The sequence below is a fragment of the Berghia stephanieae genome, chromosome 4 (genome assembly GCF_034508935.2).
Source record: "Berghia stephanieae isolate SIO BIC M18660-M18661 chromosome 4, UCSD_Bste_1.3, whole genome shotgun sequence".
Taxonomy (NCBI): Eukaryota; Metazoa; Mollusca; class Gastropoda; order Nudibranchia; family Aeolidiidae; genus Berghia; species Berghia stephanieae.
Genome location: NC_088363.1, coordinates 43,208,279 through 43,220,778, shown reverse-complemented (window position 1 = coordinate 43,220,778; position 12,500 = coordinate 43,208,279). Strand labels below are relative to the sequence as shown.

The 12,500-nt window shown below is 36.6% G+C and overlaps 3 protein-coding genes across 6 annotated transcripts in view; 1 reads left to right on the top strand and 2 right to left on the bottom strand.

The window, feature by feature from the left end:
- LOC144970635 (putative cytosolic iron-sulfur protein assembly protein CIAO1 homolog) overlaps window positions 1-6,188 on the bottom strand; it is a 32,843-nt gene extending 26,655 nt beyond the window's left edge. The window contains exon 1 of one of the 4 annotated variants that reach the window (XM_078910462.1): window positions 6,102-6,188. The gene's annotated coding sequence lies outside the window, so the exon portion shown is untranslated. Of the gene's footprint in view, window positions 1-5,170; window positions 5,305-5,490; window positions 5,909-6,101 lie in introns of those variants that run through there. The other 3 variants (XM_078910461.1, XM_078910463.1, XM_078910464.1) reach the window with 3 other exon arrangements.
- Window positions 1-12,500, top strand: part of LOC144970634 (serum paraoxonase/arylesterase 2-like) — a 54,342-nt gene that overhangs the window by 9,401 nt on the left and 32,441 nt on the right. The window lies entirely within an intron of this gene.
- On the bottom strand, window positions 680-4,871 carry LOC144971776 (uncharacterized). The gene is made up of 3 exons (XM_078912849.1): window positions 1,980-4,871; window positions 1,113-1,204; window positions 680-851 (listed from the first exon to the last, which is right to left on the bottom strand). The coding sequence occupies exons 1-3, from the start codon at window positions 2,850-2,852 to the stop codon at window positions 680-682; spliced, it is 1,137 nt and encodes a 378-aa protein (XP_078768975.1). The 5' UTR covers window positions 2,853-4,871.

Here is a 12,500-nt window from a genome sequence, read left to right as displayed (position 1 = left end):
ATTATATATATATATATATATATATATATATATATATTATATGTTTGTGTGTGCGTGTGTGTGTGTGTGTGTTTATATACGTGTACATATACATATGCAGGAATGTGTGTATATATATATATATATATATACTATAATATATATATATATATATATATCTATATCTATATATATATATATATATATATATATATATATATATATATATATATATATATATATATATATATATATATATATCAAGGACATCTATACGGAAGGACGCGAAACGCTGATTTCCTGAGGTTTTTAGCGAAGGCGATGTGATTTCATTTCCTATAATCCAATTTTCTTTATTTTTCTTGATGGAAAACTATACATTATACACATTGTATTTCTTCACAGGCAATGCACAAGCAAAAAAAGCACCAAAAAATAATATATGAGGCACAACAGTAACAAAAGTTGTAAATTAGAGGATTTTCATATAGTGGTACACCACATTGTCTGAGATTTTCAAAAATTCACATTGCTTTAATGTACTGATTGGAGATGCAAAATTTGATGTATTTCTTTTTTTTATATATGCTGCACACTGTATGGAAATCCTGTTGTTAAAAACAAGCACTCACTTTGGTTATTCCGCGAGCTAGCCTTTTTAAGGGAAGTTTGGTATAATGTGGCATTTTTTTCATGATCCCTATTCAAATTTTGAATGCCATGAAGGAGGACATTTGCCAAGCGTGTGAACATCTGGGGTAAGGATGAAGGAGTAGACTACTTGACTCACTTTTACAACCAAATTTCTTTTCTGTATAATTATATCATACATAGCAAATCTGCCGTCCACAGGCAAAGCGACGTAACTGACACTGACAAAATCGAAATTTAAAAAAATATTTGTCCCTCAACAGAGAGCATAGCTACACAATACAAATGGTGTATTTTCCATCTGTCAAATCATTGTAACTGAGAAATCTTTATGTAACACCAACAGTTTTTAAAATTTTTTCTCGGAATTGAAAAAAGTGAAGATACGCCGCTCTGCCTTTGGACGACAGAAATGTCTGGGAAGGGCAATAAGAAGAAACAATTATGATGTTATGTTCTGAACTCTTAGGCCTATTATTGACCTGTCCCTCCAGGAAAATGCGGCCGCATCGGCATCCGATGCGGCCGCATCCTGTTGCCTTCCGCATCCGACTCCGCATCCGTCAGCAAAAAGCTTAAAATAAAAACAATAAAAAATTGCCTCTTTTTTTTTTTTACAGAAAATGTTGGCCTTGTATTTTTTTCCTCGTAAATCATCTCTCTGTTAAGTATTATTATATTTGTTATTTTCAATGTATAATGTAAGCATTTGAGTGTATTCCTCTTTGTTGGATTTTGTGCTTGTGTCCGGATGAAACTTATAGATGATCTCAAACTAAGTACATTGGTGGTATGCTCTTGGAATCTACATCTGATCCCAATTTGTTCCTAGTTCCCCTATGTCTTACTTTTTCTTGGGTGCTTTATTAATTGTAATTCTAGAACTTTTTACTATCCCATTTTCTTCCTCTTTACTGGCGCTGATATGACCTTAATGTGTTGCAAGCGCAGTAAAACCCTAAAAAAACAAACAAACAATAGTCTGGTATATATTTCTGCTTTTTAGTCGTTTTTAATGAAAATGTAGCTTTTAAACCTATCAGTATTCATATTTATTGTGAAAATTAGATTTTGGGGGTTACAAAAGCACGCAAGAACATGCCACAATGTCGGATTTTTGGCATAATTTATGGCATAATGTCGAATTTATGGCATAATTTATGGCATAATTTTCCTTTTTTTTTGGCATAATATTGGCATAATTTTGCCACAAATATGGCATAATTCCGCGGGCACAGATTGACATGCCATGCTATGAAATTCTAATTTATCATTATGATAGTGTTTCTTTATCTCATACTTATACTATATAATTTTATATGTGTATGTGTGTGTGTGTGGGGGGGGGGGGGGGGGTATTTCAAGCAATAATTAAACTTTAGAAAAGACAATAAATGATAAACAATTCCACTTACTCCTTGGGATGACAATTGAAGATTGTAATAATCATCCATCATTGACAAAATTTTCACTAGTCTGCGACGACAGCATGCCTTGTGTCTTGTTTGTTTAACAAAACAAAGACCAACCCTGACCAGCTCAAAGGTTGACTGATGTGGCACTGTCAAAAAGCCTCTTGAGACCTCTTGGATAAATTGACTTATTTGATAGGATACAAGAGGTTCATCATCGGAATAGTTCACCTCTACACATTTCCTCTCCAGCCAACCAGCCACATATGCTGCCGCACTCTCTTCTGTATCTGACAGTGTCACGCTTTCCAAGCAATTCTCTATGGATGAAGCGTCTTCCATCCCTAATGTTCCTTGACAGGCGTGCACATTGACAGAAGTATCCGTCTCAAAAGAGGTCAAATATGTGGCTGCAAACCGTGCCAAACGCTTTTTAAAGGCACAGAAGACATCACCCGCAGACATGAATGAATTGGCCCCTCTTGCCTGCATGTAGACAGAGAACTCCCCTTCAATTCTGTCAGATTGGATTTCTCTTAGAAGAACAAACTCAAAACCGCTTGAAAGAAAATGATCTCTAAGAGAAATCAAACCTTCCATAGTTTGAACAAGAGCCCTCCGTGTGTCGTGGGTCAGGCACCGCACTCTTTTCTCGCCATGTCCTGAGTGTGCCGATTTAAACAAGTCATGGAAATTCTCAAGACTGGTTGAATGGCCATCTTGGACAGACCGGCAAGGATCCCGCAGTCGACAGTCCATCCCTTTCTGTGAAACATTAACTGTGTTCCACCAATTCAGAACTTGGCGCATGAAATATGATGTGTCAATGGCACCTCTTGCCTGCAATGCAGCAACTACCCTGTCGTTGAACACCTTCAACACATGCTTGACATTCTGAAGTTGAAGCCGAGTAGGATGGACGGCAGCATGCGTTAAAGGAGTGCACTTCAGGATGCTGTCTTTCTCAGCCTGGTAGAGTTCAATCACATCAGAAAATGTTCCAATATGTTGATTATCGAAAGACAGTTTCTTACATTTCCAGTTGTTGCGGATGCACTTCAGGAGATGAACAGTGTCATATAATAAAATCCAAGTACGCTGTTCATTTAAGGGATGAATGGCTGGAAGTCGTGTGTCCTGACAAACAGCTGACAAAACTGTTGATTTATTTTGTGGTTGTCAGTAATCGAACCAAGTACAATGCCACCAGATTTCTCAACTACAGCTGCAGCTTCTTTAACTATCTCAAACTGGTAAACTGCAGTCAATTTGTAGACCGGAGTGACTGAGACCATGACACTGGGTCCGCCGTGAAGACATTTCATCATTACACACAGCATGGAATTCGCTTTGCAGTCTGGATTGTTTTTTGCCATGCCACTTAAAACACCACCAGAATAAGCAATGGTGGGGCGAATTTTCACTTCATCAATGAGAAGCAGACAATTTTTCTGATAAGGGTTACTTTTTAAAAATGTTTTTAACAATACTTGCTCCACGCCAGTGGTAGAAATAATACATTGAAGCTTGCGGGCAGATGGAAGGATTATGAATTCGCGAAGGACTTCATAATTTGCTTTGGGGAAACATTCTAAGGCAAAACAATAATCAGATACTGTAAATGTTTTATGGCATAATAATTCTAGATGTCTTGTAAAAAAAAATTCAAGCGTTTGGCTTTTTGAATGTCATCCACAGAATCATAATTCACATTTAATTTCAAAATAGAAACAACTTTATCAACAACGCTATCAATATTGTGTTCATATGAGATGACTGAGTGAACAATGGTAAAGAATTGAGAAAAGGTGCCCAGACCATTATTGGGATTGAGGATTTTCCCCAAAGGCACATTGATTCCCATTTTATGTGCATTCAGTGTAAGAGGGGAGCACAGTGTGGCCTTATCATGAACAATCACAGATGCATGAGTTTCACTGTAATCCTCAGTCATGAAAAGGCAAATAAATTTGTCAGAGGTACGGTTTATAATGATGTTGTCATACTTTTTCTTTAGCTCCTTATCAGGATTGAAACTATAAAAGAAAATTTTTTGTCTTTCTTCACAAAATAGTCGAATTGTTTATCTTCAGTTTTGGGTGGACGAGGCTTAGATTTTGGGGTTGGAAGACACGATGTTCGGACATTGAAGATAGATGGTGGGCATGCTGGCTTAGAAAAGCCCCAGGAAGTTTAACCATTTCAACGTTTTGAGTCCAGTGTTTTTCACAAATAAAAAAATTTGATGGGTTAATTTCAAAGTTTTCACGTGGGGGTAGTACATCTAACCATTTTCTTTTCTCGGTCTCATCCTTCGGTAACTTGAAGACACGAGCTTTGTTAGTCTCATCATAATTCCCCTTACAGTTCACAACACCACATTTATTAGCCATCTCGGCAAGTTAGATACAACACAAAAGTGTATAAAATAGTTTTACCTTGAAATCAAAGGCTATTTAGAATATAATTTAGATAGAATATAATAATCCACAGTAATCCACATGCACAACGAAGCTCTTTCGGTATGAAATCAAATTTTGTAAACACACCGACTCACTCCGCCGGTAGAGTAAACATTCGCCGAATATAGTTCTCAATACTGACTAGACTTGAATTTGATACTGGACAAAACGATATAGTTTCTTAATTTTTCTAAAATCATTTTTACAAAATTATAAGAATTATCTGTATTTTGTTTGAAGAACATGCCGTTTAAATTAATTTCACAATGCTACAAATAACTACGCGCATGACGTGTTTTTAAAAATAGATTGCTACCTACTAGTTTTGACTTTCTGAGTAGAAGACTTATGCCTTCGCTAGCTCAGGCAGAAATTCAGAAATTCCGGTCCTGTATTGAGGGATCCTTGATATATATATATATATATATATATATATATATATATATATATATATATATATATATATATATATATATATATATATATATATTATATATATATAAATATATATATATATATGTATATATATATATATATATATATATATATATATATATGAATGCATGTGTGTGTGTGTGAGAGAGAGAGAGAGAGAGAGAGAGAGAGAGAGAGAGAGAGAGAGAGCGGGAGGGAGAGAGAGAGAGAAAGAGTAAAGATATAAAATACCTTTTTTAGAAGCTTCCGATGCGGCCCCGTGGAAATAAGCCATATCAATCTCGAGAAGTGCATCGAGAGCATCGGTCTGGTCCCGCCATTCCCGCCTGATCCACGGCGGACACAGCTGTGTTGCGGCGTCAAGATTGTCGCAGACTTCTATGTGCAGCCGGGATCGGACGGGGCCGACTCGGAAGAATTAATAATCATATCGGATATTGAGAAAAATACAAACAAAAACAAGGAATAATTCTCCCCAAACAAAAACAAAACCCCAAACAAACAAAAAACGAACATTAACAACCTGAACTCCTTAACTCACAGTTTCTTACCTCCTCAACTCTGACACTTAATTCAAAACTATAACCACAGAGTACCATAGATAGAATGAACTTGAAGTCACTCAGGTCTTTGTTATTGTTTTTTGTTTTTTTGTTTTTTTTTTACCATCCGCGTTTATGAGTAGTTCTCAATAAATTGCATTAACCAGACTATAAATGTATAAGGTTACACACTGTTTTATGTGTCGGTCCGTTATACTTCCGGATGGAAATGTTGTGAACTTCTTAGCCAAGCGCACACTATCTATAGATAGTATGCACCTGGCTAAGAAGTTCATAACATTGCCATCCGGAAGTATAACGGACCGACACACAAACTATGTGTAATCATGAACGTTTATAGTCTGGATAATACCGTTTAGTGACTATTACTCATAAACGCGTATGGCAAAAAACAATAACAAAGACCAGAGTGACGTCAACTTCATTCTATCTATAACGTAACCTGTGGATAAAACGGCGACCGACTCTCGGCTTGAGAGCGGGAAAGTAGGTGTGGCCAACCTTGGACTCCTAAAGGACCAAGGGGTTAGGTTACTAACATTAATGGTTACTAATCATTGAAGAAGTCACTGTTACTAATATAATAAACGTAATATTACCTCTCCCCGGATAATCCCCAAAGCGACACTCGGTCCTCTTACAACATGTAATCTAACCACCTTCATATACATATATAACAAACAAAAATACAGAAAAGGCGGTGACGGATTTTGCATTCTTTAGTTCATGCACGAACAATTCCACAGCCAAATTCTTTCAGAAATGGAATGACGACTCGTTTGTTACAACGCGACATGTTTAGGGGCCATTACCTGACGATGTATAGAATCAGCTCGATACCACAATAGCGCCATAAAATTATGGTAGAAACATTAGAATATGAAAGGAGTAGAATAACAACGCACGACGGGCGTTCCCGTTCGCATTCCAATCCAGACAAAAGAAATTATTAAAGGAATATAAGAAACCGAAGAGCTGATTGTTCGTGTCTTAAATTACATGACATGCCTATCAGTTTATATGCTTTATGATTGAATGTGGTATCAATAAAGTGTATGATTAAGCACACTATAAGATTTGGACAGAAATTGCCAGCCTGATGGAAAGGAAGCTGTTTTAAATTAAATAGTATTTGAAAGACTCTCTCTCTCTCTCTCACTCTCTCTCTCTCTCTCTCTCTCTCTCTCTCTCTCTCTGTCTCTCTCTAGTAGTAGTGTATTGTGCGCTATGTGGTCTTGTGGTATGACAGTCGCTTTCGGATCGGAAGGTCCTAGGTTCGAGTCTCGCTCGGCGCTTAGTTGAGTCCTTAGAAAAGGCTCTTTACTCACATTTTCTCACAGTACTCAGGTGTAAAATAGGTACCTGGCCGTTGACAGCGTTGTATCTGTCCGAAAAGAAATGTTATCGCCTCTCTCTCTCTCTCTCTCTCTCTCTCTCTCTCTCTCTCTCTCTCTCTCTCTCTCTCTCTCTTCTCTCCTTTCTCTACCTTTCGATATCTATCTCTCTCTTTCTCTGGTAGCATCACCCTTTACCTTCCAATCCCCTCCCTTCCTCCCTCTCTGCTATTGTAATTCTATTAAACTCACATTGCTCTTCGTGGACGGTCATCTCCATCATTTAGTTCTACAAACACGACAGGATATATATGTATTGTGTCAATCAATGTTTCCATCCATCCAACGATATATATATATATATATATATATATATATATATATATATATTATATATATATATATATATATATATATATATATATATATATACATACATCCTTTCTTTAAAAAATATAGCATTGTGGAGAACATTGTGCTTATTTGAGTCAATAAAAAAATTGATACGGCGCACAACTCTACTGAAAGATTTGAAAATTAGAAATATATTTTTTAGAGATAGATAAACAGATAACTTGATTTCCTTTTATAATTTAAAGTCAGTTTGAAAGTTCGTTGAGTCAAACAGATATCATAAAATATGTACCAACGACGACACTTGACTCCCAAAATCAACCAATTTCGTCACTGTAAAAAAGTTGTCAGTTTGCGTCATCTATTTATGACATCAAGTATTATTATCATTTCCGTTGTGTAGTTGATTTAGCGGTGATTAGTTTTGTTCTAATTGCGTGTATGTTTGTGTGTGTGTGTGTGTGTGTGTGTATGTGTGTATGTGTGTGTGTGTTGTGTGTGGTGTATACATGTGTGTGTGTGTGTTGGCATTTTTCAGCAAATCGTGGCATTCATAGTGATATTATTCACTTGATCACATGAAGGTATTTCAGTCGCCATTTTGATTCTTTTTTTACTATTAGGGTTAGCTCGAGAGGTTAGTCATAAGTGTTATTAAAGGTGCTAGGGTGTTTGTTTTTCCATAAGTTAAGTAAAGGGGAGATATTCCGAAAGCTCCTGCATCCCCAGTATTCTTTAAATTTGTATTTTCACCGTTGATATTTTGACAGGCATTTTAAAAACTCTAGAACAAACCTTGATAGATTTGTGAAAGTTTAAAATTTCCTAATTTGACCATTGTTTTGATTTTCGGCCGCCATTGTGATTTGTTAAGTATTGAAAGGTAGTGCAAAGAAGTCCGAGAGTTGTTTTTTTACTATTAGGGTTAGCTCGAGAGGTTAGTCATAAGTGTTATTAAAGGTGCTAGCGTGTTTGTTTTTCCATAAGTTAAGTAAAGGGGAGACATTCCGAAAGCTCCTACATCCCCAGTATTCTTTAAATTTGTATTTTCCCCGTTGATATTTTGTCAGGGAAAGAAGCGTTCGTATTACAACAATCGAACTGTTAAAGTAATGGGTAACTTACCAACTCTATGGTCGATTACAAGAATACACATAAACCAAGGACAGTATAGCTGTCCTTGGCATAAAAAGATTTCTACAACGAATGCCATATAATCAGTGACTTCTAGCCTTAGACTCATACTATAAGGTAATATGTTAATAGATTGACAGGCATGAAACAGGAGGTCCCGGAGGAACCATCAATTGGAACAATCAATTTCCAATAAACTTGGTTAATCGTTAATTCTTTTGCGTGACCGTGTAAAGAAAATCGAGGTCGAGCGAAACTGATGTATGGAGAGCCATTAGTCCCATCAAAAATAGGATTTCGTCAAGTTTTTGAAATTGCTGTATGTCTTTTAAAGTGAAGAAATAAGCTTGCCTCTATTAAAATTCTTAATCAGTAGATTCAACTGCTTATTTAACATACGCAAAAAAGTGCAAAACATTTACCGTACACGCAATAGGAGACTTAGGCCCTGATTCTACACTAAAGATCATGTGGCAGTCATAACATACTACCAATAGCAATAACCTGCAACAATATAATCTACCCCCTACCCCAACACTACATAGATGACAAAACGAGTTTAAAAAAAATAAAATTATATATATATATATATATATATATATATATATATATATATATATGTTTGTGTGTGCGTGTGTGTGTGTGTGTGTTTATATACGTGTACATATACATATGCAGGAATGTGTGTGTATATATAAATATATATACTATAATATATATATATATATATATATATATATATATATATATATATATATATATATATATCAAGGACATCTATACGGAAGGACGCGAAACGCTGATTTCCTGAGGTTTTTAGCGAAGGCGATGTGATTTCATTTCCTATAATCCAATTTTCTTTATTTTTCTTGATGGAAAACTATACATTATACACATTGTATTTCTTCACAGGCAATGCACAAGCAAAAAAAGCACCAAAAAATAATATATGAGGCACAACAGTAACAAAAGTTGTAAATTAGAGGATTTTCATATAGTGGTACACCACATTGTCTGAGATTTTCAAAAATTCGCATTGCTTTAATGTACTGATTGGAGATGCAAAATTTGATGTATTTCTTTTTTTTATATATGCTGCACACTGTATGGAAATCCTGTTGTTAAAAACAAGCACTCACTTTGGTTATTCCGCGAGCTAGCCTTTTTAAGGGAAGTTTGGTATAATGTGGCATTTTTTCATGATCCCTATTCAAATTTTGAATGCCATGAAGGAGGACATTTGCCAAGCGTGTGAACATCTGGGGTAAGGATGAAGGAGTAGACTACTTGACTCACTTTTACAACCAAATTTCTTTTCTGTATAATTATATCATACATAGCAAATCTGCCGTCCACAGGCAAAGCGACGTAACTTACACTGACAAAATCGAAATTTAAAAAAATATTTGTCCCTCAACAGAGAGCATAGCTACACAATACAAATGGTGTATTTTCCATCTGTCAAATCATTGTAACTGAGAAATCTTTATGTAACACCAACAGTTTTTAAAATTTTTTCTCGGAATTGAAAAAAGTGAAGATACGCCGCTCTGCCTTTGGACGACAGAAATGTCTGGGAAGGGCAATAAGAAGAAACAATTATGATGTTATGTTGTGAACTCTTAGGCCTATTATTGACCTGTCCCTCCAGGAAAATGCGGCCGCATCGGCATCCGATGCGGCCGCATCCTGTGGCCTTCCGCATCCGACTCCGCATCCGTCAGCAAAAAGCTTAAAATAAAAACAATAAAAAATTGCCTCTTTTTTTTTTTTTACAGAAAATGTTGGCCTTGTATTTTTTTCCTCGTAAATCATCTCTCTGTTAAGTATTATTATATTGTTATTTTCAATGTATAATGTAAGCATTTGAGTGTATTCCTCTTTGTTGGATTTTGTGCTTGTGTCCGGATGAAACTTATAGATGATCTCAAACTAAGTACATTGGTGGTATGCTCTTGGAATCTACATCTGATCCCAATTTGTTCCTAGTTCCCCTATGTCTTACTTTTTCTTGGGTGCTTTATTAATTGTAATTCTAGAACTTTTTACTATCCCATTTTCTTCCTCTTTACTGGCGCTGATATGACCTTAATGTGTTGCAAGCGCAGTAAAACCCTAAAAAAACAAACAAACAATAGTCTGGTATATATTTCTGCTTTTTAGTCGTTTTTAATGAAAATGTAGCTTTTAAACCTATCAGTATTCATATTTATTGTGAAAATTAGATTTTGGGGGTTACAAAAGCACGCAAGAACATGCACAAATGTCGGATTTTTGGCATAATTTATGGCATAATGTCGAATTTATGGCATAATTTATGGCATAATTTTCCTTTTTTTTTGGCATAATATTGGCATAATTTTGCCACAAATATGGCATAATTCCGCGGGCACAGATTGACATGCCATGCTATGAAATTCTAATTTATCATTATGATAGTGTTTCTTTATCTCATACTTATACTATATAATTTTATATGTGTATGTGTGTGTGTGTGTGGGGGGGGGGGTATTTCAAGCAATAATTAAACTTGAGAAAAGACAATAAATGATAAACAATTCCACTTACTCCTTGGGATGGCAATTGAAGATTGTAATAATCATCCATCATTGACAAAATTTTCACTAGTCTGCGACGACAGCATGCCTTGTGTCTTGTTTGTTTAACAAAACAAAGACCAACCCTGACCAGCTCAAAGGTTGACTGATGTGGCACTGTCAAAAAGCCTCTTGAGACCTCTTGGATAAATTGACTTATTTGATAGGATACAAGAGGTTCATCATCGGAATAGTTCACCTCTACACATTTCCTCTCCAGCCAACCAGCCACATATGCTGCCGCACTCTCTTCTGTATCTGACAGTGTCACGCTTTCCAAGCAATTCTCTATGGATGAAGCGTCTTCCATCCCTCATGTTCCTTGACAGGCGTGCACATTGACAGAAGTATCCGTCTCAAAAGAGGTCTAATATGTGGCTGCAAACCGTGCCAAACGCTTTTTAAAGGCACAGAAGACATCACCCGCAGACATGAATGAATTGGCCCCTATTGCCTGCATGTAGACAGAGAACTCCCCTTCAATTCTGTCAGATTGGATTTCTCTTAGAAGAACAAACTCAAAACCGCTTGAAAGAAAATGATCTCTAAGAGAAATCAAACCTTCCATAGTTTGAACAAGAGCCCTCCGTGTGTCGTGGGTCAGGCACCGCACTCTTTTCTCGCCATGTCCTGAGTGTGCCGATTTAAACAAGTCATGGAAATTCTCAAGATTGGTTGAATGGCCATCTTGGACAGACCGGCAAGGATCCCGCAGTCGACAGTCCATCCCTTTCTGTGAAACATTAACTGTGTTCCACCAATTCAGAACTTGGCGCATGAAATATGATGTGTCAATGGCACCTCTTGCCTGCAATGCAGCAACTACCCTGTCGTTGAACACCTTCAACACATGCTTGACATTCTGAAGTTGAAGCCGAGTAGGATGGACGGCAGCATGCGTTAAAGGAGTGCACTTCAGGATGCTGTCTTTCTCAGCCTGGTAGAGTTCAATCACATCAGAAAATGTTCCAATATGTTGATTATCGAAAGACAGTTTCTTACATTTCCAGTTGTTGCGGATGCACTTCAGGAGATGAACAGTGTCATATAATAAAATCCAAGTACGCTGTTCATTTAAGGGATGAATGGCTGGAAGTCGTGTGTCCTGACAAACAGCTGACAAAACTGTTGATTTATTTTGTGGTTGTCAGTAATCGAACCAAGTACAATGCCACCAGATTTCTCAACTACAGCTGCAGCTTCTTTAACTATCTCAAACTGGTAAACTGCAGTCAATTTGTAGACCGGAGTGACTGAGACCATGACACTGGGTCCGCCGTGAAGACATTTCATCATTACACACAGCATGGAATTCGCTTTGCAGTCTGGATTGTTTTTTGCCATGCCACTTAAAACACCACCAGAATAAGCAATGGTGGGGCGAATTTTCACTTCATCAATGAGAAGCAGACAATTTTTCTGATAAGGGTTACTTTTTAAAAATGTTTTTAACAATACTTGCTCCACGCCAGTGGTAGAAATAATACATTGAAGCTTGCGGGCAGATGGAAGGATTATGAATTCGCGAAGGACTTCATAATTTGCTTTGGGGAAACATTCTAAGGCAAAACAATAATCA

Excerpts from the sequence above, each read along its gene's own strand:
- LOC144971776 (XM_078912849.1), bottom strand. The coding sequence starts at position 2,852 with ATGCGCCAAGTTCTGAATTGGTGGAACACAGTTAATGTTTCACAGAAA. Across the intron at positions 1,205-1,979 it reads ATTGCTTGAAATACCCCCCC|CTTTTTGCTGACGGATGCGG; the intron begins CCCCCCCCCCAC and ends TTTTATTTTAAG. Across the intron at positions 852-1,112 it reads GCATTTTCCTGGAGGGACAG|TGTCAGTTACGTCGCTTTGC; the intron begins GTCAATAATAGG and ends CGATTTTGTCAG.